Source organism: Mastigoproctus giganteus, chromosome 5 (genome assembly GCF_048544385.1).
Source record: "Mastigoproctus giganteus isolate SK-2022 chromosome 5, ASM4854438v1, whole genome shotgun sequence".
NCBI lineage: Eukaryota > Metazoa > Arthropoda > Arachnida > Uropygi > Thelyphonidae > Mastigoproctus > Mastigoproctus giganteus.
This window is the reverse complement of record NC_143579.1, coordinates 79,114,275-79,140,057: the sequence shown is the minus strand read 5'-3', so window position 1 is coordinate 79,140,057 and position 25,783 is coordinate 79,114,275. Positions and strand designations below refer to the sequence as shown.

General features: G+C 35.8%; 1 protein-coding gene across 1 annotated transcript in view; it reads left to right on the top strand.

The window, feature by feature from the left end:
• LOC150085516 (uncharacterized) overlaps nucleotides 1-25,783 on the top strand; it is a 372,167-nt gene that overhangs the window by 337,116 nt on the left and 9,268 nt on the right. Inside the window, exons 12-15 of the mRNA XM_090374587.1 lie at nucleotides 610-746; nucleotides 3,361-3,438; nucleotides 11,079-11,172; nucleotides 20,044-20,506. Of these exons, the coding sequence (XP_090230713.1) occupies nucleotides 610-746; nucleotides 3,361-3,438; nucleotides 11,079-11,172; nucleotides 20,044-20,506 (772 nt within the window). The remainder of the gene's footprint in view (nucleotides 1-609; nucleotides 747-3,360; nucleotides 3,439-11,078; nucleotides 11,173-20,043; nucleotides 20,507-25,783) is intronic.

Below are 25,783 nucleotides of genomic sequence, written 5' to 3'. Positions count from 1 at the left end.
GTAGTATAGCTATTTTTGTTTTTTGACAAATGTTTCCCTTGATCCAAATGAATTTGTTTAACTGACTTCCTACTTTACTTATTCTATTGTCTGTTTCCATGTCTGAGCAATTTTTGTTAAAGATTCTTTCTAGATATATAAAATTACTAACTTCTTCCAATTTTAATAGTCTTCATCTATTAGTTAGTCAGTAAAGCCATTTTAAAGTTTTATCCCTGAAATATAAGAAGCATTGGTTGGTTTTTGCCATAATGTTGATCATAGAGTTTGAGGTTATCACTCATGTGACATGGTAGAAGTTTGGATGAGAAAATACTGGGGCCGTGCTCTGAATTCTAGATATGTTTTTGGCTACTTTGGACCTTTAGTAAGAGATTAGTATTTTTCTGGGTGAAGAGAATCATCATTTTATATTATCTAATGGTATAGATAATATATACCATCATTTTATATTATCTAATTGTCCATTCCCCTGGTGAGTGCTGTAACATCACTGAAAAATTATGCAGCTATTTTAAAAGATATTTCGATGTTGTTAATATTGCATGGAATGATCATATTTTGTGTGCTTAATTCATTAAATGAGTTAATTCAGATATTTATTTTCAGATTGATAAAATGGCTCAAGCAATGAAGTATCTTGATGCTGTGCTGTATTTCATACTTACTGGCAATGCTATGGAACACAATCATGTAGACACAGAGCGGGTATATACAATGTACAAAGAAACTTTATATCTGATCAAGTAAGCATTGTTACTTATGCTCCTAAGCAGATGTACTTTTACAAAAATTTTGTCTTAATTACAACATTAAATTTTTTTCTTTTACTTGCTTTTTATGTACAATGTTCGACAATTTAGTTCCAGGACTGAATCAATTTAAATAAAACTGAATTTTAGAATGGGAGGAGCTCAATAATTTTCAGAATTATCAGCTGCATGCGTGTTAGATCACTCATACATTTTTTTTTAAATGTATGTGAACTGAGCACCACCAATTCCTTTGTCACATTTATTTCAATATCCTTTACATCTTCAAATTGTTATATTTTCAGCAAGGTTTTGATTTTGGAGAACAATCCCTAGTCCAGGGGAAAAACAAGATATTTTTGCTCTACGATCCCACACTTTACCAAAAAATCCTTTATAATCAGTGAAGAGTACGGCATAACATTGTCATGCGGCAGGAACCAGTCCCCCTCTCCCAAAACAGACACCTTGCTTGGTGAATTCTTTTACCCGAACAATCCACAGTCTTTCCTATTGAAACAAATTCCTTTTGAATGATTCCCTTGCTATTGAAAGAAATTATTGCCATTCCATGCTTTGCCTCTTTATTTGTTGATTGGTTGTGAAACACCATGGTCAAGAGGGAGGGATCATCATCATGAACAGTTTGAATAAACTCTTTTGCATACACTTTTTAATTAAACAGTGCAATATGAACCTAGTACAAACCTTCTGTGATGATTGCACATGAAGTTGTTCTTCCATTATTCAATGATCAGACACATTCAATTTGCAACTTGTTCTGGTGTTTGAAGCATTGTGAGACATCCACAGCACTTGTCTTCCAAATCTCATGTCCATGCCGAATTATTGTGAGCAAGATAGAGCATCATTACCATATGCTTGTTTTGTCAATTCATAAGTTTCAGTCATGCTTTCTGCTAGCTTGAAAAAAAATTTAATGTTGTCTCTTTGTTCTATCACTTAACACAATGAAAATGGCTTGGGGGGGGGAGAAACAGATCTAACATGGTGTCAAATGAATGACTTACAATACACAAATGACCTTGTAGAGGGAAGCAGTCATATGAGTCAGCTGCAACATCATGGACCTATGTTTTGTTACACATGCAGGGGACTTATTCCTGGAATTTAACACACTGTCATCATAATGTTAATAAAAAGTAAATTCCTGAGGCTTTTTTTTTTTTTTTTTTAATATACTGTAATCTATTCAAAAAAAAAATTAAACTAAAATCATATTTAGGTGTGTCAGGCCATTTATATTCTTTTTTCATTAAAGAATACACTGCATTTGATGCTACAGTAGAGTTATACCATGTGAACATTAAATTGAACCATGACAGATGTACAGACTAATGCTTAAAAAAATGAGACAAAACCTCTCCTGGCCAAAATTCCTGGAAAAGGAGTTACTATTAGTTACTTAAAGTAATTGTTGGTGAAACAGATTTTTACTATTTGAGCCAGTCATATCTTATAGACTGTAAATAATAGTGAGATGTGTCATTGATCCCTCTTTTATTAATTGCTATTATCACCATCACCATCAGTGATAAAAAAAAAAAGAAAAAGGAAACTGCAGCCATTATCAACCCACGGCAGGATGGAAGCCTCCTCAACAATTCATGCTGAAGGAAATGGACCATAATCTGCCACGCTGGTCCAGTGCAGGTTGGCAGATTGACCGTATTCAGCAGTCAGGGGCTTGAACCCTGGTCTACTCCATCAATGGTACTTGCCAGTAAATGACCTAATCACTAGCTGTTATTGTCTGATTTGACTTAGGGGTCCAGTGAGGAGATGAGATCCTTGAGGATTGTGTCTTCATGCATACGTCACATTATCACGAGATGTGCTGTTGGTTATAATTAAAACAATTATATTTTGTTTAAAAGGGGGGGCTTATTATGTTAATGAATTGATAAACATTACACTATTATATCACTTGGTAGATTAAGTAATTTTATTATCGATATGATACAATTTAAAGGAATTAAACCAGCTCAAAGCCAGACTTTTAAATTATTTATGGCTCTGTTTTGGGAACTCCCTGTTTCTTGTCTTCAGTCCTGTTAATGTGATCCAGGAGTGGAAGCCCAGTCTTAAAACTATGTGCACCATAAAAAAACCAAGAACCACACCACTGCTGAATATATGTTGGAAAGTGGGAGGTTTTTATCCTGGAAACATTTAAATTACTCAGATATTCTATAATGACCAAAAAAAACAATGTTCAGTTCTTCAACTTTCATCTAGTAGTTGTTAGAACTCTTGGCTTCCCCCCCCCATTAAAGGACAAAGGTCAAGAGTTTCTCTTAGTTATTTAACAAGTTGTCTCCTCAGTTTCATAATATACTTAAATCCCTTTCTATTTATTTCATATAATAAAATCATATAGAATTGATTCTATAGTATAATACAGAATTAAGCAGTAATTGAATAAGAGAAACTGTACAGTTATAATTAAACTAATTTAACATGAAAATAACTTTGTAGGCCAGTTGTCTGAAAGTTACATGTTTCACACCCATGTTTTAGGTTTTAATTAAGATAGTTTTATATCTCTAAAATTCCTTGTTCACTTTTAATCTGTTTTTCTTTGTAGATATATATCATCCAAATTTCAGAAACTACAGAATCATTCATTTTGTGGAAACATAGATAACAAGCTTAAAATACTAAGGTAATATATTTTCTTGCATTATAATTAAATTGCTATTATTATTTTATTTTGTAATTACCAACGTGACTGCTGCAAGGCTATACATACTCTGCATACAAAAATCTGAGACAACAATTGGAACTTTCAAGAGGCTATTTAAATTAAAAACTCAGAAACACATTCTACTATATATTATGAAGATAGCAACAAGTAAATTTTATTTTGAAAAACATGACTCTACTAAGTCAGTTCAATATCTGAGGAGCTCATTACATATTCATTTCTTACCAAATGGCATTAATAAGAATGCCAGTTCAGCATCTAGTGGCATTTCCTGATTCACTCTCTTAGTTATGTGGCTTTGTATTTATAATATTACAGTATGCTTCATGATGAAATGTATTTGGAAATGCCTCTTTCTACTGAAAATAAATTTGAAGAAAAAAGCTGATTTTTTTCAATCAGACTGAACATGCTTCTTACTATCGTCTCATTTGTTTAATTTCTATTATTTTTACAAAAGGGATAAACTGCTCAGGTTCTATTTCCCTATTCCTATTATTTTTTGAATCCTATAAAATATTATCAAATCTTTGAGAAACTCCCCCAATCTTAAATGATTTAATTTGAAATTCTCCTAAGAAATCAGATAAAACAGCTTCCATGGGAAAACTAAAATATTATAAGTTGAATACTTAAATGAAAAGAACCAGCACCTTCAAGAACATCCAAAAACTTACACGCCATTTTATACATTCTGGCTCATGATAGCAAAAAATTGTGAACTGTAATGAAAACCCCTCTTCCCCCATATGATCCTCAAACAGTTAAATCACCCTTCTAACCAAACAAGATGTAAATTATGTTTACAGAAATAAAAATAATAAGATCATTTGTATCAAGCCCACTGGTTCTATTGGTAACAGTTATGCTACCCTCCCCAGAAGCTGTGATTTCACCTTTAAATTCTTCAGTGTTGTGTGGATTATTCTTGTAGACATTGTCCTGCCTGAATACCTAAATGAATAATCACAAGGATTCAGATCTGATGAATATGTTGGCCAAGGGCATCCAGTTCTGTACTGTCACAGATGTTTATTAGAGATGACCCAGTCAGGAAATTAAGAATAATGTCACTTTGATAAAACGTTAACACATGTAAAACACATGTGTGCAACAGTGCTCTGTTGAGTCAGTTTGGTGTGAGATAAGCACTGCGAAAGGAAAAATAAGAGTAGGAGTGTGTTATAGGCCTAATGACTTGAATGAGTACAATGAACAATTGTACAGAGAAATAGAGTGGGCCAGTAAATCTAAATGTCTTATAATGGGGGATTTTAACTTCCCAGATATTGACTGGAACTTGTGGGTTGGTCACTCACACACTAGTCAGACTTTTGTGGATTTATTGGATGATTGTTTTCTGCAGCAGCATGTTCGAGAGGCAACCAGAGAAAGTAACACTCTTGATCTGGTTATCAGCAGTGATCATTCGTGTATTAAGAATTTGAAGATAAAGGAACCACTAGGTGGCAGTGATCACAGTGTGCTGAAGTGGGATTTACTCAAAGAGGTAACTACCGTCAGGGGTAAAGGAAAGGGTTTTTGCTTCCGTAAAGGGGAGTACAGTGGTCTTAGACAGTTTTTAAGTTCTGTACAGTGGGATCAACTGACGATGTTACAAACAGTAAATTCTAAGTGGGAAGCATTCAAAGAATTAATCGTGGAAGCTACTAGACTTTATATACCGATTAAGAAATATCGTTCAAGGTTTAGGCCTAAATGGTTATCAAATGAACTAATAAGACTCGTGACAGAGAAGAAAAATGCATGGGATGCATATAAATTATCAGGTGACGCAGAAGCCTGTGGCAGATATAAGCTAGTCTGTAATCAGGTCACAAAGGAGGTTTGGCAGGCGAAGGCAGATTACGAGAAATCTTTGGCAAAAGATGCTAAGAAAAACAGCAAGGATTTCTTTACTTATATAAACTCTAAAAGGAAGGGGATGAATATGATTGGTCCACTTGACATCGATGGTTCGACTGTTGATGATCCTGCTCAGATAGCAAACAAACTGAATGAGTATTTTGCATCTACATTCACACGTGAGGAATTATTACAATTTGAAAATGGAAGAAGGTTATCAAATTGTAGCAGTGTGCTTAATGATTTTGTAATAACTGAGAGCAAAGTGGAGGAGAAATTGTTGAAGTTAAACACAAGAAAGGCACCTGGGGTGGATGGGATCTATCCAGTTATTTTAAAGGAGGCGGCAAAGCAACTAAGAAAACCCTTAGCCATAATTATGAGAGCATCCTTGGACTCAGGGGAGGTTCCCACGGACTGGAGATGTGCAAATGTGTCCCCAATTCACAAAGGTGGATCGAAGGGTGACACGAGTAATTACAGACCAGTTAGTTTAACTTCTGTTCCGGGTAAAATAATGGAGTCGCTGGTTAAAGATGCATTGCAGGATCATCTAGACAAATTTGATTGGTTATTATGATGTGGTCACAAAGGAACTGGATGCAAAAAATAATTTTGATATCATATACTTGGATTTCAGGAAAGCTTTTGACACTGTTGCGCATGAAAGACTACTGTACAAATTGGAGCAGAATGGTATTAAGGGTAAGTTGCTACAATGGATAAAAGGATGGTTAAGTGGGAGAAGACAGAGGGTGGTAATCAATGGGTGCTGCTCTTCGTGGACTAATGTTATTAGTGGAGTCCCACAGGGTTCGGTGTTGGGTCCACTGTTGTTTTGTGTATTTATCAATGATATTGATGAAGGTATATCAGGCTTAATGTCGAAGTTTGCAGATGACACAAAGGTTGGCAGGGTTGTTAATGCTACTGCAACAGGATCTAGATAATTTGGGCAGATGGGCTAAGAAGTGGCAACTGAAGTTCAACCTTGACAAATGCAAAGTACTGCATATGGGTAGAAGTAACCCCAGAGACACGTACCAACTGTGTGGTACTACACTTAAGGTGGTAGAAAATGAAAAAGACCTGGGAGTAATTGTGCAGTCAGATATGAAGTTTTCTGAGCAGTGCAGACAGGCTGCTAGGGCGGGTAATGGGGTTTTGTCAATGATATATAGGAATTTTGCTAGCAGGGAAAAGGAGGTGATTGTCCCTCTGTATAAGGCAATGGTCAGGCCACGCCTTGAGTACTGCGTACAGGTCTGGATGCCTCATTTTAGGAAGGATGTAGATTTGCTTGAGCGTGTACAGAGAAGAGCAACACGATTGGTGAGGGGAATGAAGGGATTCTCTTACCAAGAGAGGCTTAAGTTCTGCAAATTGCAGTGGCTGGAGACTAGGCACCTGCGCGGTGATCTGATTGAGGTCTATAAGGCCTTGAATGGGTTGAGCACGCTGAATTCTGATGGGATCCTTCCACTTGTTCAGATTACCAACCTACGGGGACAGAAGTTCAAATTAAGAAAGGACAGATGTAGAATAGATGTGCGGAAATTTGCCTTTAGCCAGCGGGTGGTTAATTGCTGGAACAAACTTCCATCTGTCGTTGTGGAAGTTGATAGGTTAAATAAATTTAAGGAGGAACTGGACAGGCATTTGGAGGGAATGGTGTGATTTTTTTTTTTTTTTTTTGGCTGATGCTGCATAAGCTCCTACACTTGCTTTCTTGCATCATGTGCCACTACTACTACTACTACTACATTACTTGTAGAGTGAACTACTATCTTTTTTTAACGACTGTGTTGGTAAATTAGGTGGTCTGATAAATGCAAAAGTCAAGATAGCTGCTAATGAAAAAGACAATGAGATCATTTGTATAATTCCACACTCTACCTTAAAATCTCATCCTTTATGTAAGCCTTGATTTTCCAGTAAATGTGCTAAGGCTGTTCAAGATAAGAAAGATGTTGCATATTGGAATTGGTTTACATCCAAATATCCAGGTTCATTTTCTGCCTACGCCAATGCTTGCAACAATTGTAAAGCAGTTAATAATCAGTACAAACTAGATTTTGTTTGTACGAGCTTCTTGTCCAGATGGTAATCAAAAATTCTGGCCCCTCTACTCCCACCTCTGTTAAAATTCAGTGGTACTACTTTTTTTTTTTCTCTTTTTTTTTTTCTCTTTTTTTTTTTTATGAAAACCCCAAACACAAAAGGTATCAAAACCTATAGTACTTAGTACTGTGCATGGGTTGAAGGAGAAGTATGGGGAGAGGGGGGTGCCAGAAACTTTGCTCTAGAGACTAAACATGGGTTTCACCACTTCAAGCCTCCAATAAGCAAAGTGGTGGTATTTCACCGGTTGATGAAAGTCATCTACTACTGCCACCTCAACTAAGGATAAAGCTGACCTGCTAGCATCTTACTTTTCTCCTAACTCTTGTATTGATGATCTTGGTAAACCACCTCCTACCATTCCCAGTATATTACATTCAGTGCCTCCTGTGATCTTCTGTCAAAAGGATGTTAGAAGAATTTTGAACAGTCTTGATGATACTTCCCAGAACCTGTGCTCCTGAGTCTAGTCATAGACTCAGGAGCACAGGTTCTGTGTCACTCAAGAGCATGGTCTGTGTTATCTTCTTTACACTTTCTTATGCCACTTGTATTTTTCCTTCTGCTTCGAAATTTGCTCATATCCAGCCAGTTTCTAAACAGGGTAACGAATTCCTCCCATCCAATTACATTGGTTGGCATATATATATATATTTTTTTTTTTGCTCCCTGTTAAAATTCAGGGTGATTTTTGTAGATTTGGTGTTGCCGAATTCAGATATGGCAACCCTATTGCTGTAACAACCATAATTTTAAGAGAGAAGAGATTAAAGTCAAAAACTAAATTCTAGTAAAAAAGATTTCATATATATATTTTAAGAAAATGTTATATACAGTACTAAATATTGAATAGTGGGTCTATTAACCTTATTCTGTTTACAAAAATGTTTATCTGATAACAAAACACTTATTTTGTTATTTTTTTTCATTTTATAATCGTCCATTGGTGTCTCCCGTACGAGATTCCAACAGTAGTCTACTAACATATTTGGATTCCAATTTCCCTAGTGTCTTTTTTTCCATTTGAGAATTATCTTGGTGAAACCTTTCACTGTCTTCATCGAAGACCGCTCCCAAATTTTCAGGGGAAAAAGCTTTAATTCGCACTTTAATCCCAACTCTCTGTATGCTAAAATTAGATCATCCACAATTTCACTACAATTTTGTGATTTCTCATTGCCTAAAAAGTTCCAGAAGATATTTTCAAATGCTTTCCAGGCTTTTATTTCTGTAGCATTTAATTTTTTAGCGAATTCCTCATCTTGGAATAGCAGTTTGATTTGAGGACCCACAAAAATTCTCTCTTTTATCTTGGCTTCACTGATTCATGGAAACTTTTGCCTCAAACAGGAAAATCCTTCTTTTTTGTACATCGCTTTCACAAATATTTTTATCAAACCTAGCTTGATGTGCAATGGAGGTAAACAGATTTGTGATTTATCCACCAGAAGAAAATGTGCTACATTTTCCTGGCCTGGTGTAGTTTCTGAATGGTCTGGCCATTTTTTTACCCCTTAGTGGAAATCCTTTGCTTGGCTGTTCCACTCGCATAAAAAAGCAGCAGTATTTAGTGTATCCATCTTGCAGCCCAGTCAGCAAAGCTTCCACTTTTAGCTCAGCACAGATATTCCATTTGTATTCTTGATGGCATATTTTTTGCAAAAGAACCTGTAGGGTCTCATACGTTTCCTTCATGTGAACTGCATGGGCTAATGGTATAGATGGATATTTATTTCCATTATGGAGTAAAACTGCTTTCAAACTTAACTTAGATGAAACAATGAAAAGCCTCCACTGCTTGGGGACATGCTCCAGATGTAACTCTTTCATTAATTCCTGGACATTGTTACACTACTACAAGCATGTTTTTTCAGATGAATCACAGAAAGATACAGTTCAAACTTAGTTTTCAAGTTCCAATCACAATAAACTGCCTGAGATAAACTAGTTACAAACCTGATTGAAGAGGTCATTAAGAATTCCCTCCGTATTCAACAGTATTTGAACCCAGTGTACCATAACAGAGGGTGATAATTAAAGTTGGAGTGAGGTAGAAATGCATATTACCACCACTATTTATTTTATAATATATTGTAATTTACTCAGTGTGGGAATTGTAAAAATCCTCCATGGGGGTAAGCTTTCCTCATTAGGACTGTACTTTTTTTCATTCTTCGTGTGTGTATATATATATATATAGTAGCTAACCATAATTTATAATATTGTTTATTAATCCCATAGATGAAGTTCTTCAGAATGAGAGAATGCAACCTGTGTGTTTATGTAGCCCAGTGGTGTCCAACCCGCGGCCCAAGAATAATTTTTATACAGCTCGCATGGAAAGAACTAAAACAGCATTTTAAATTTTGCAAATTATCAACCAAAATTTTCTCATTAAATGTTAAGTTTTGTTAGGTAAATATTATTGTCTATTGTACTTAATAAAGTTTTCGAATATTATCAATTTTAGGTGTATCATTATATTTATTTATTCACCTTAATCTTGAAAAGCAAAAGTAAGGTTTTTTAAAAAAAAAAAACAAAAGTAAGTCCTATTTTTATAATTTTAATAAAATCTAAAAAATAAATCACTGACATAGATTTGTTGTACATAAGTGTTGGGAATTTGCATTTTTTTTTTATATAGCCTTGAAATAAAAAACATGAAAATAGAAACTTCCTTTTACATGTAACAAGATATGGAAAATGCAACACTAATTTTTCTCGAATCACTCAGTGCAGCCCACAAAACAAATTAACTTTGAATATGACCCCTGTACGGGAAAAGGTTGGGAACCAACTGATGTAGCCAATTCAATTTCATCCCATTTGCAGTGAAGTGTGTATTTTCACTTGGAGGATAATAAATGAAGCAGTTTAAAAGACATATTATAGGAATTTTTTCTTTATCAAAGTGTAGTTATGATGAGAATACCAGCAATTAGCTATTGTATAGAAAATATTTGTACAGATTTACTTTAATTCTACATTGATTCCTATGTATGGATCATACTATTTTTATGGCTTAATTGCAGGAAAGAATTAGTCCCACCAGACAATGGTTACCCCCCCCCCCATTATGCTTCCTTATGATTCTGGAAAACTATTTGCCACACCCAGGGTAAGGCTGAATGATGTGAGGGTTATAAAATTAAAGATAGTTTTCTGAATGATTCTGTTTGAGAACTGAGAAGGGCAACTTTGTTGGGACTAATTCTTTCAGTGAGGAAACAATTAAACTTTAGACATTTAAAATTAATTTTAGTATAAAGAATATATTATATTTGATTAAAGTGTAACATAAATTATTTCAATCTTAATTTTCAGTAAACTCAAAAAAAAAAAAAAAAATCTCTGATTTTACTTACAGCTGAAGGTTGAAGTTATTATTTGCACAGACAGCTTAGCGTAATTTAATTTTTATTTCAACAGAAGGATCTTAAACCATTTACTACCTCTAAAGGTGAAAAGTCAATACATAAACTACCACTTAATTTCATAATCATGTTATCTCTTTAATTGTATTAAAAATGTTAAAATTTAGATTTATTGCAAGTTTATTTAGCAGTTTGTTAATATTTTTTATTGTTCATGTCATTGTTTTCTTCTAGTTTACGATGCCAGTCACTTTTATACCTGAAGCTGTATGCCTTGAGAAGAGCCGAAGTTCGGGAATTAGTGAAAAGTGTAACTAACTTTTTCAAAGTAATTTCATTTCAATTTAAGTTTGCAATTTGATCATCGGTTAATTCCTTTAGATACATCTGAAATCAGATCTGTTATATAGCATATGTGGATTTACTTATTTATAAAAGCAAAGCTAAGAATGGATTTTTTTTAGCCTCATTTGCATGAACCAGTGTTTTGATGCACACAGTAATATGGACCAAGTTAGGTTAATGGTCAGTAGGGTGGAGTTCATTAAAGAGAATGTTGAAGAAATTTCAGTAAACAGGTTGCAGAATTTTACAGGGATAGGGATTTGTTTTTCAGCATAGCCTCTGCAAGAATATTTACTGATGTTATCGAGTTAATGAATGTGGGTCAGAAAACTCCTACACAAGCTAATAGATTAACAGCAGCTGCAGGCTGCTGTTGATATATTAGTTTGTGCAGTAGCCTAGAAAGGAATGTGTCAGGGATTTCAAGGCCTACTGGGGTCCTCATGGAACAAGAAAATACATGAACTGTTTTAGGGTTATTAATGTGTACACTAATGCCAGGAGCATAGTGAATAAATTTGAAGTTCTGGCTGAATCATCAAATGCAGACATTGTAGGGATATCAAAGACATGGTGTCACAGAATTTGAATATGGGAATGGGTGGTAGGAGTTATGCTCTTAGTTAAGAAGCACATAACATCTAAGGCAATGCATCCAGTGCAATGTTGAGTCAGTTTTGTGTGATATAAGTACTGGGAAAACAAAAATGAGGGTAGGAGTGTATTATACGCTTGTTGACTGTGATGAGTAGAATGAAGAGCTGCACAGACATATCGAGCGGGCCAGTAAATCAGGATGTCTTATAATAAGGGACTTTAACTTACCAGATATTGACTGGACCTTGTGATTTGGTCATTCACACAGTAGCAAGACTTTTGTGAATTTATTGGATGATTGTTTGAAAGGCAACAAGAGAATCAGTACTCTTGATATGATTATCAGCAGTGACTCTGTGTATTAAGGATTTGTAGTTAAAAGAACTACTAGGGGGCAGTAGTCACAGTCTGTTGATGTGGGATTACTTAAAGGTGTAACTAGTGTCAGGAGCAAAAGGAAGGGTTTTTGCTTTCGTAAAGGGTTGGTCTCGGACAATTTTTAAAATTTATTCAGTGGGATCAATTGATGTTATGAGCAGTGAATTCTAAATGGGAATTATTCAGGTAAATAATTGTAGAATCCACTAGGCTTTTGATATAAATTAAGAGATGCTATTCAAGGCTTAGAGACCTAAATTGATATCAGATGAACTGATGAGACTTGTGGCAGAGAAGTAAAATGCATGGGTTGCATATAAATTATCAGGTGATACAGAAGCCTATGGGATATATAAACTAGTTGGTATTCAGTTCACAAAGGAGGTTAGGCCAGCTAAGATAGATTACAAGAAGTCTCTTGGAAAGAATGCAAAGAAAAGTAGTAAAGACTTTACTTTTGTAAACACTAGATGGAAGAAGGATGAAGCACATCCTTCTTCCATCCATTGGTCCACTACATATGAATAGTTTAACTGTTGATGATCCTGCTCAGGTTTCTGATAAACTGAATGGATATCTTGCATCTACATTCATACATAAGGAATTTTTTAGGGATGAGGATGTAAGAATATATCAGGAAGCTAAATGATTTTGTGATAACTGTGGGGCAAGTGGAAGAGAAATTGTTGAAACTAAATGTAAAAAAGGCACATAGGGTAGATGGGATCTATCTAATTATATTATGTGACGAAGCAAACCTTCAGCCACAATGGTGAAGGCATGTTTGGATTCATGGGAGGTCTCTATGGACTGGAGATGTGCAAATGTATCCCCAGTTAGCAAAGGAGAATCAAAGGGTAACATGAGTAATTGCACACCAGTTAGTTTGACTTCTGTTCCAGTAAAAGTAATGGATTCATTAAATACAGAAGTAATACAGAACCATCTAGACAGAAATGCAGTTATATGGCAATCACAGCACGGATTTGTTAAAGGATGCACTTATCTGAATAATCTGATTGGATGCCATGATGCAGTAACAAAGAAACAATTTTGACATATACTTGAGTTCAGAAAAGGTTTTGATACTGTTGCACATAAAAAACTACTCTACAAATTGGAATAGTGTGGCATTAGAGGAAAGTTGCTGCTGTGTATAAAGGGATGGTTGATTGTGAGAAGACAGAGAAGCCATTGTATTGTTGTTTTCTGTATTTATTAATGATATTGACGAAGGCATATCAGGCTTCAGCATCATATCCAGGTATTGCATAAAAGGGGCATGGTGACCAGATTTTTAAGTGTTTTTTTTTTTTTTTTTTTCCAGATAGACCTAGAAATGCTTATATGCACATAAATAATGTTTGATTGATTATCTTTATTTGAATATTAGGAAAGCATGTGAATAATAATATGTATTAATCACAAAAAATGACAATGATATATTATTTCCAAACATGTGGCAATACAATGCATGGGGCTTTTTCCTTTTCTTTAATTTAGGTTAAAGGATATGTTGTTGTTATTAGGAGCATTAGCAACTAAGGCCATATTGCTCATGGATATGCGGTGGTCATTCCCTGACCTTTCCGCATCCTCCGTATTTGGTGGTGACGGGCTCGAACTCCGGTCTAATCAAGAAGAGTGTGCTACGCACTCTTGCTCCTTCCCACCTGGCTACAGAGGCGCCGTTAGGTTAAAGGGGAATATGTCCCCCCCCCCCCTGCATATTTCCCTGTCAGGCTTAATGTCTAATTTTGCAGATGATATGTAGGTTGACTACAAGATTTAGAAAAATTAGGCAGTTGAAATTTAACATTAACAAATGCAAGGTACTGCACGTGAATAACAAATCCCAGAATAACATCAAAAGTGTGGTACAACACTGAGGTTAGTGGAGAATGAAACAAGAAGTTTTCTGAGCAGTGCAGATAAACTGCTAAGACAGCTCATGGAGTTTTATCAATAATATACAGGCATTTTGCCACCAGGGATAAGGAGGTGATTATCCTATATAAAAATCATCATTTTAGGAAGGATGTAGATTAGTTGAAGAGAAAATATTTATTTATTATTTTTTTTTTTGTGGTTTCTTCTGGATAAAAAGACCACAACACCATTTTTTTTATTATTATTAAATAAGCACATACCACTCACTCAGTTATTGCATAGTTTGCTCATATGACCAACTCATTCATTCTACAAGTACACAACCTGTCCTGCATTTGAAATATGAATTTTTTTTCTCCCCCCCCCTCTCTCATTTTTATATGTACAGTAGACTTCCAGAATAATGGCACCTTCAGGGATTCAAGATGCCGTTATTTTGATTTTTCCGTTATCTAGAGAGTTTTATTTTTAATATATTTAATGCAGAAATAATGAGGCTAAATAAGAAATAGAGAAATTAAGAATGCAATTTTATTAACTGCACATAAAAAACAAATAGGTTGACAATCCAATGTTATATTCTGCCATTAATTCACTCCTACTTGTGCTCTTTCTATTTTCTATTATGTATCAAGTTTATCACTAAGCTTTAATGTTGTTATTCTTTTCTTCTCTGTATGAGGTTTATTAACTTTAGGAGTCATAGTGAGGGGTTTTTAATTTAAAATAAATGTAAAACAGCAGTATAATCCAGAATTCACTTTCAAAATGGCAAACAAACAAATACAGTAATCACGTGACTTGCTGGTTTCTTTTTTCGGCACTGCAAGACATCTGCACTATGTGTAAACATCCGATCTCGATGTGCCATTAGCTCGAATGTCCATTATTTGGGGTGCCATTATTTCAACAATCTACTGTATATATAAACATATATTCAAGAGTGCCCATTTAATTGGATAGTCCCATTCATTCAGCATGCTTTCATACTAATTTCCACCCATTACAGCATTCTTAATACAGACTATATACTTTTTTTTTTTTTTTTTTTGATCAATCCAAGGATACATAGACACAACAGCCATACTTCGGGTCTTTCCCAGGGTGAGGGATTTCCTCAGCCCAGCAAGGCACCACAGAAGTACACATACAGTCAAACAGACATGTAGCTGCCCAATACATAGACAACCTCGTCTGCCTGGGAAGCCACAAGGGAACCAGAGGTCAGTGTGGGTATAAGAAGGGGTTTGGGCCTAATTTTTAAATTTTAATTTAGTCAAGAGCAGGGGTTTATCCTTGTATGTTTAGGAAGTTCACCAATACCCACCCATCAACACACACAGGCAAGGACAGCCATCCAGTATAACCATATACAGTGGACCCCTGCTTTACGATATTAATCTGTTCCAGAGACACCATCATATTGTGAAAATATCATAATGTGAACCCAGTAACACATTTTTTTTCAGCAATTCATTCCAAGACCTCGGAAGTTGAAAATTTTGCTATATGTACAGGGATGCTCTATATGTACAATTCAGTGCAAGAATGGGTTAGACAAAAGATGTGTTGTTGAATGTGAAATTTTTGACACCACAGGATTGCCACTGATAGAATGTTATTTGGTCCATTAAACTAGATAACATTCTGCCACTGGCAATCCTGTGGTCCGAAACAGCTCATTAATAAAAGAGGCCAACAGAGGCTACAGTCAGGCAAATAACAGCCAGTACAACAGTGGTAATAAAAGAGTCATTTCAGAACACACAACCCTTGTACTTTGTCGTGGATGGGGTGTTGCTGCCAAAGATCAAACTAGGTTCCACTCCTATCAGTAGAAAACAAGGTGTGGTCATAGTGGTTCAGGAACATTAAGAACGGAGGATTGGAAAAAACTTTTGTCTGGTCTGTCAAATGATGGTTCCTGCTATTTAATGCTGAATGGGAGGACCACAATATGGCAAAAACAGCATAAGTCTATGGATCCATCCTGCCACGTATTGATAATGCAGGCCAGTGGCAGCAGCGTTATGGTGGGGAGTATTCTTATGGTGCACATTGGACCCTTCATACCAGTGGAACAGCATATGGATACCACAGGTTATTAGGAAATTGTTTCTGACTAGGTGCCTCTTCTTGGTTGTAGTATGTCCATCAGAAAATGGGTTCTTTGAACAGGATAATGCACTGTGTCAAGGCCAAAATTATACATCACAGGTTCCATGAACATGAAAGTGAATTCACCCTACTGCACTGGCCTTCCCAGTCACCAGATACCAATCTAATTGAGCACTGTAGGATGTAATGGAATGAACTCTGGAAGAAAGAGTGATCCGTAACCATCCAGTTTTCAACAAGTGTGTGAAGCAACCAAGTTAGTGTAGAGCATCCCTTAGAATACTTTTGACACTTTCTTGAGTCCATTCCACAAAAAATCCAGGTGGGGGCACTACTTGCTAAAGTGGTTACCCAATGTGCTTTAAATTTTTTCAGTATTTAAATGTTTCCTGTTTTATTTTATGGCTGTGATCTTTATATTATTACATGTGTAATTCTGATATTTGGTTGTTAATACATGCAATATAATAATACTGCTGTTTGTGATGATTGCATGAACATTATTTCCCTCCACATGCAAGTTCATATAATTTCTGTAAAACTTCTGGAATCTGCCTAAAGCCTCCAGTCTTCAGAAATTAAATATTTCTTAAACCATGCAAATCAATTTTAAGTAGACTATTTGCATTAATTAGGAAGGTGAGGGCTGTGTGAAAAGAGGGTAACAAATGTTTTGAGGGCAAATCCATGGCTTTTTCAATAATGTCACATGGCATAACTGTAATTATCAGTGTATTGTTCTGAAGGATTAGTTTTTTTCTTTTCAAGATTCAAAGGGATCTTTGAATCTTGAAAATAATTTTGGACACCCCTAGCTTAGCATTTCAGTAACTTCTAAACCTGCCATAAAAGTCTTCATCACAAAGCACTTACTGGGTTCAGAAAACTAAAACAAACCATTAAATACCTTCTCGCCTAACCAAGATAACATCCTCTTGATAGAAACTTCAATTGTAAATGTTAAAACAAAACTAACTTCTTACAACATTTGTGAAAAAAATAAATAAATACTAGCAACCCCATATAACACGGTTTCCTCTGACATGGTTAAAGAAGGCAAACCTCACATAACATGGAATTTTTGAGCTTTTGTGCAGGGGGAACCCTACTATTATATTAGATGTCATTTTTCAACATTTCCATTTATTTTTTGTGAATCTCCGATGTTGACTCGCTAGTCATTGTTCAAAAAAAATTATTGGGAAAACCCCATGTTAGGTTCTGTGCTATTGAACTTGTGCTTGTTTGAGACCATAAAAAATTGTGACTTCGAAGTGTGCAGCTTGTGACTTTTAAGGTTATTTTGGGTTTTATTTGATCGTTTATAAATTTTTCCGAGTATGTATTACTAAACATTGTTCTTAAAAACCGTATCGAAATAATTTCTTTGTTGTGAATTAAATTCCAACCCTAATTTATGCCTAAAGAAAGTAAAAAACCACCAATCAAAAGAAACTTTATTTCTCTAGAATCAAAGATACAAATTTTAGATTGTCTTAAAAAGGGAGGAAAAGGTATCATACAAAGTGGATTTGGTAGAAATGGCATCGGAGGTAAATCAAATCAATTCAGAAGATGATGGCGCAGATGAAAATTCTGAAGTTCCAAATTTTACACTAAAAAGCATATGGGAAGGAATAAACTTAGCTGAACAATTAGAATCTTATTTTTTTGAATGCAGATCCTTCGAATGAAAGGAGCACAAAGTTCAAAAGGGGGCTTCAAAAAATGCTTAGCTAAAATACCATGCAAAAGAAAACAAACCCAGATTACTGATTTTTTAGAGAGCAGAAGATACACAAACTCTAAATGCTGCAGGAGAAAGTTCATAAGGTGGCAGTACTCTGCAACAGAGAAAACGTTTTTGTTTGTGCTTAGTAGCAATGAAGAGGAAGAAAATTAATGAAATTGAATTGAAAACACAGGCCATGTTAACTGACCTAGAATTAGCTGCAATAAATACCTCCAAAGATGAGTCCTTAACATGTCTAATAAGGACTGTTTTTTCCACTTGGGACAATGTGTTTGGAGAAAAATTCCAGCAAGTGGACTGGAAAACAGAGATCCTCCTGGTTGTGAAAATACTTGTACAAGTCCATTACACACATATATACACACACACACACACACACACACACACACACATCAGTATGGCACCGATGAAGAATTTAGTTTGCTGCTTCGACATTTGTGTGCCATGGCATTCATTCCTTCTGGTGAGATACTACAAACATTTAATGTTCTGAAGCCACATTTACCAAGGGAAGCTAATGATGCGATAGAGTGGTTTGAAGACAATTGTATATATGGAAGAATTAGACAGTATATGCGTAATGGTACGGTAATTCGTGCTCCACCATTATTTCCACCATGGTCCGTATACGATTCCATTTAACTGGGAACTCCACACACACCCAAAACAGTGTTGAAGTTTGGCATAGAAGATGGGAGTGTATAGTTGGACAAGCACATATGGCGTATATAGGATCATCGAGGAATTTCAGAAAGAACAGCAACAAGTCGATAACCAGACTGAATGCATACTTTGTGGTGAATCCTGTCCAAAATGCAAGAAGGCAACAGTCGAGAGAGAAACGAGAATAACGACGGTTCTGAACAATCTTGAAAATAGATCTGTGATGGATTACCTTCGTGGTATTGCACACAGTGTATCTTTATAAATATTTTTTATTTTATATAAATATATATATATAAAGTGTGTGTTGTTTATTCATTAATATGACATAAAATATTAACATTATCATATACTGTTTGCATTACAACGTACATGTTCCATGTGTTCAAATAAAAGTTTAATGTTTTTAACGGCCGTTTTGATTACATGAAAAACATTTTTTATCGCAAACAGTTTCTCAGATTTTAACTTTAACTTTGTTTTTTTAAATACAATTGGTATGTTGGGATTTTGGGCAGCACCATTCTAGGACAACCCAAACAAGTATAAATTTTTAAAGAATGGTTGCAGGATAAATACATAAAAATTTATTGGAATAAACCTTACTCCAGTGCTCTGAAGGTGGATAGTTCGAATAAATTTAAGATAGGGTTAGACAAATTATTAGAGGAGATGGACAAATATATGAGTAGTTTTTTGCTGATGCTGTATATGCTTGCTTGCTTCCATCATTTGCTACTACTAATAGTAATATTAATACTAAAAGCTTTAGTCTAAAGTAACTTTTAATGGTTCTAAACTTTATTAGAGAGAGAGATAGAGAGATAATCTTTAATGCCCTTCACGGCCAAAAAGCCAGACACTATAAACTGTTAAAAGCATTAGTGGAGACAGTACAATAGATACTTTTAGCTCTTTACAGTCAATCAATTTATATATATAAATTATTTCTGTTAATTTATGGTATTACATATTTACACCATTCATAATAACTATATTCCTTTGACTCTTTCAATAATGTACACACATTTTGATGTAGTAACCTGCTTATGAGTTACAAAAACACCTTGTGCATCTGTACTATTACTATTATTTCACATGCTGCTAATGCATTATTAAAAAAAAATAATAAAAAATCCTTAAAGAGGAAAACTTTTTATAGAAATGGAATCACATTAGGAACTGGATGGAGTGATTTCATTGTCTCAAGTTTTTTCCCTTTAGTGAATTAAAATTAAAAACTTTAACTCTGATATTTATGTTATCATTAACTAGCCTATGCTGCAATTATTTATATCAAGTTGTTTATTGTTATTAGTTGAATTTATATATTACATGAAAGCTTATAATATGGTTTGGTTAGTGAGGTTCCTCTGCATAGGCCTTGACAAATTTGAATAAAAGTAATATTAAGGGTCTGTTTTTAATTATCATTTTCTCTTTTTTCACAAATAGGTAAATATTAGCCGGGTGTCTTCCCACAGACCTCTGTCTCCCAAACACCACCACCATCACCACCGAATGCCACCAAAGTTATCCCAGTTGTCACCATGCCAGCCATGCACTGCTAGTGGAGGAGTTAATATAGCAAATGAAGTGCCCTCTCCTCATTCTCCCACCCCATCTCCTGCAGGTAGTGTAGCATCTGTAGGTTCTCAGAGTAGTGGATATAGCAGTAGTGAATTAAGTGGTAGCCACAGTCATGCTCATCCAGCATCTGTGATTAATGTGAGCCAAAACAGCCAGTTAGTTTTACCTTCGATTCATATTATTAGTGAGTCTGCATTGGACTGTATAAGTGTACCACATCATATGTATAAAATGATACAAAGGCAAAATGCTCATCTTGTTAATCTACACCTGTGCCATGATTTATGGGAGCAAGCAGACTACTTGATAAACAGGGGACAATTGAAAGGTAAGTATGTAATATGTCTTCTCTTTCAGAAAGTTTTATTTATTTTTATTTCTAAAGGAGTTAATCTCTGAAAACTTAATTACAGAGTTTCACAGTAAATATAACTAACAGTTATCTATTCCTGCATCTGTTGTGCACTTTCCTTTTAATGAGGATGGTTGGTTTATTTTCAACCTGAAATTAGAAAAATTGATTCAGGCCAAAGAGAAGAAGAAATAATTATAATTTATTCAACAAAAGCACTGATGGTCACAAGAACTTGTCATTTATGCACTATAAATAGAAAACTGTTCTTTCTAAAAGTTTCACAAAGAAAATTTCAGAAGGAAGAATCTTATCATAAATACTATGGAATGACACATGAAAAAATTTATTGACATACAATACCTAACGTGATCAGTAACACTATTCTAGCCTTGATGTAGCCAAGTGGTGAGTGCAGTGGCACACTTTTTTTTTTTAATTTGATCCTACTCTAAATACAGTACAATGATTGTTTCTAGATTGATTAATTGTAAACTCTTCTGACCTATGTGGTTATGCTGAAGTATAAACAGAACTGCCTTTCCTCACTTCCTTGAAATGAGAAACTCCTCATTTGTGACATCATGCAGATTCTTGATATTAGAGTATCATCTGCTGCAGGCCATTCAATTTTACTTCGCTCACCCAGTCTGCAGATTCAAAGCCACTCTTCAAGAAAGCCAATGTAAAGTCTTGATGAAATGTAGAAATACCATTTATAAGTCTATGCCTTTGGTTTTTGTGTTGTTAGCAGGAGAAGGATCCTGCTGTCCATCGAACATCACCATTTTTCTACCCTCTTTATAATAATGTGTTGGTAAGATTTTTCACTTATCATACAACCTTTTTCTTAAAAATGCAGCTTAGTAGTTGTAAGTTCATCATCAGAAACTCCACACCCCAGACCATGACTGAGTACACATGAACCTCTGTCCACTTTGTGGATTACCTGAGCAGTTTCCCTGTTACTGTGAGCATAGACCTGATCACTTTATTTACTAAGTTGTTTTCCAGTAGCAAAAATTTTTTAATCTGAAAAAAAGGATGTGGCAGCACATGTTGTCCACATGCTAGTGATGTGATTGTTTTTCTCGGGTCTTTGAATTTCTCTGAGAAATACATTCACCACATGGCCTATATTTTCTTTAATAAGACTTTAATCTGTAAGTCTGATTTAGACCTTGGCCATTAACTTCTGTTCTCAAAATGGATTTCACCAAATTCTGTTACCACTTTAACAACACACAGTAATGCTTTGCATTCCTTTGGTCCTTGAAACATTAATTGCTCATTAAATTAACTGACAATTGACACCAAGAGGGCACAGTGTTTTGTAATAATCTCCAGATGCATACTAACCGTATACAGAGTAGGTTTCTTTGTTTTCTACAAAGCCCAATGGCTATTTGAGATTATAATTGACATTATTTTCAAATTACAGCTGATTTATTTGTGTAACAGTGTTTATGGATGATCAAGTATGTAAATAAATGCCTTTTAATATAAGCTCCTACTCAAAAGCTTTCAGACTAATAAAAAGAAAAATTCACTTTATTGGTTATGCCATGACATTCTCTTCAAAGTAGTCCTCTTGCTAGCCAAGGTTTATCAATTGTTGTGTTCCCTAGGGGGGGGGGGAGAGAGAGAGAGAGAGAGAGAGAGAGAGAGAGATATGGTCAACCATATTACCAAGTTTACCTGAAATATGACTGACCATATTTAAAACTGTTTCTTTATCCTTATAGGCCAAGATCAGCTGGATTGATTTTTAATTATTTATACAAGGAAGACAGCCTGAATCTTCAATTACACTAATACTCATCATGAGTAGCACATTAAGCAACTCTTCTTTCTGACCATTGGGAGTAACTGAACTGCTAAAGACATTGTTCATAGGCACAGTAAATCTAGCCTTCATAATGTCTATAGCAAGAATTGTTGAAGGGGTACCATGGCCATATTGCACATGTTCATAAGCTACTGACAGAAACTGATATAAGGGTTAATTAAAAGCAGTCATATTTTACTCCAGGGGCTCACATCTGGGAGTATGGGCTTGGCACACCCAGGATCCTGAGCTGGATATCATCATTCTTCTCTTTCTTGGTGATTCCTTTATACTTCTGACACACTCTCACTCTCTCTCTCTCGGGGTAACTTGGGGAATTTTGGGGAATTTTGAAGTGTGGGGGAACTTCCCCCACAGAAAGAAAAATGTGTGTGTGTGTGTGGCCAGAATGCATTCTGGTAGAAACAACTCTGTGTTGATCCTTACTGATTTCTAAAGTTGTAACTCATGTTTAAGCTGTAAAAGTTTGTTATTGGTTTCAGATTGCATAGTTGCTTCCATTGATTGTGGTATGCTTGTTGGATGAGATATTTATACTCTGAATACAGGATTTATGCTTGTTCATAATGCTGGCTGACTGGGTGTTCGTTGGTTTACTTTGCATTTTCAGGACTTCTACTGGGGGCCTGCAGCCCAGCAAAATACTGGTTGGCAAGTCACATTACTTTAAATCAACCAAGATCATGTTTGTTTCAAAATAAGATGGGATGAGTGCAGATATGGTGAAAGTAAGGATGATTGCTGTTGCACCCACATCTGTGTCTGTTTTTAATCCATCAGTATATATCTCGATGCAGTGGGAATTTGTTGTTACACGTACCACATACAATTGTTTGATATTCATATTTGTTATGGATTGCTTGCCCCATCTACAAAAATAGTTATCACAAGGTGGTAAATATGCAGCCATTGGAGATGTTGTTTTTGGTTTTTAGGAGCATTAGCAACTAAGGCCATATTGCTCCGGGAATACACGGTGGTCATTCCCTTGACATTTCCGCATCCTCCGTATTTGGTGGTGACGGGCTCGAACCCCGGTCTAATCAAGAAGCGTGTGCTACGCACTGCTGCTCCTTCCCACCTGGCTACGGAGGCGCCGCAGCCAGCAGCCATTGGAGAATCAAATTCAGAAGTTTCTTGGAATATGTTGTCTACATGTGCATCACAGTGTTGTATTAGTTCTTGCAGGCTTTCTTTAGGCTTATTTTGATAGTTAATTTTTAGTATTAGCATTAGCTATATGGTACAAGGAAGTCCAAGGCTTTTGCTGCATCAGCCAAAAAAATATAAAATAAAATAAAATAATAATGAAATAAACCACCTATGTGACTCCCTCCTCATGTAGGTATCTATTTGTCTAACTTTTGACTTTCCTTAAGCTGTCAGCCTCAACTGCCCATCGAGGCAGCGTATTCCAGTAATTAACAATTTGCTGGCTAAAAGAAACCTTTGTGCAGTCTAGTCTAAACCTCTTCCCCTACTTCTGGAGTCCTTTATAACATTTCACTCTCATTCATTTTCATTTCTCCTCCGAGTCTTACAGACTTCAGTCAGGTCCCCTCTAAGGTGCCTGACTGCCAAGCACTTTAGCCCACATATTCAGCCTTTCCTCATATGGACACCCTTTTGCCAATTTCACCAGTTTTTTTTTTTTTTTTTTATGTGAATCCCAAACACGAGAGGTATTAGAACCTATAGTACTTCGTACCGTACTTGGGTTGGAGGTTGAGAAGACAAAAGAAGATATTTGTTGACATTGGACTTGAACTTCTGTAGATTGTAATTTTCAGGAAATACGTATGAAGGAAGGTTGTTCCAGAAAACGGCAGTTGAATGAATAAATGAGGAAGATGAAAAGTTGGTTCTGTGGGTTTGAAGTTGGACAGTAAATGGATGTTGGCTGGTGGTGGCACGTGTTTGGACTGTTTTGAAAGAGAGAGCGGGAATTATAGAAGCCAGTTCAGAAGAACAGTGCCCATAGAAGTATCTGTAGAAGAGGCATGCAGCAGAAACAGTACATCTATGAGAAAGCGAGTGGAGAGACTCTGTTAGAGATGAATCATCAATTAACCTAACTGCCCTCTTCTGAATGGAATCAAGAAGCCTGAGAGAGGTTTTGGGGGCACCACCCGAGATGTGGAAACAATATTCCATAGCAGGGCGCATTTGCGATTTGTACAGTTGTACAGAGTGAGCAGCTGTTTGGAAGAAAAGTAACGCCGAGAGCGAAAGAGAAAACCAAGTTTTTTAGATGCAGAGGAAGCAGTATTTGTAATGTGCTTGTGCCAAGAGAGATTAGAAGTCAGGGTAATCCCCAAAAGAGATATATCATTTTGCCTAGAAATCGGAGTGTCACTAAAGATAAGCATAGGAGCAGAAGAATCCTTTTTGCGAGATATAAGACAAGACTGAGTTTTAGAAGGGTTGAAATCAACTAAGTTGTCTTTGCCCCACTGGAGAATTACCTGAAGATCGGCATTTATGGAATTGGTAGCAGATTTTCGAGAAGTTGAAGCTGATTGAGCAGGACAAGGTTTCTCAAAATGGAAAGTTGAATGCAATGTGCTATCATCGGCAAAACTATGGATAGGATTTCCAGTCAATGGAAGAAGGTCATTGATATACAAAAGGAATAGAGTGGGGGAAAGAACTGAACCTTGGGGGACACCGGCATTAGTGGAGAAGTTAGAAGACAGAGAGCCATCTACCATCACCCTCAGTGAGCGATCAGAGAGAAAACTGGATAACCAATTACTAAAAATAGTTGGCAAACCATAAGATGGAAGCTTGTTTAGAAGACCTTTATGCCAAACACGATCAAAAGCCTTTGAGATGTCAAGAGCAACTACTTGTGTTTCACTGGGTAAAATAATGGAGTCGCTGGTTAAAGATGCATTGCAGGATCATCTAGACAAGACTGCAGCAATAATTCAGACACAGCATGAGTTTGTTAAGGGAAAGTCTTGTCTGACAAATTTGATAGGATATTATGATGTGGTTACAAAGGAACTGGATGGGAAAAATAATTTTGATATCATATATTTGGATTTCATGAAAGCTTTTGACACTGTTGCGCATGGAAGACTATTGTACAAATTGGAGCAGAATGGTATAAAGGGTAAGTTGCTACAATGGATAAAAGGATGGTTAAGTGCTAGAAGACAGAGGGTGGTAATCAATGGGTACTGCTCTTCTTGGACTAATGTTATTATTAGTGGAGTCCCACAGGGTTCGGTGTTAGGTCCACTGTTGTTTTGTATATTTATCAATGATATTGATGAAGGTATATCAGGCTTAATGTCGAAGTTTGCAGATGATACAAAGGTTGGCAGGGTTGTTAATGACAGTAATGGCAGTGTGCTACTGCAACAGGATCTAGATAATTTGGGCATATGGGCTAAGAA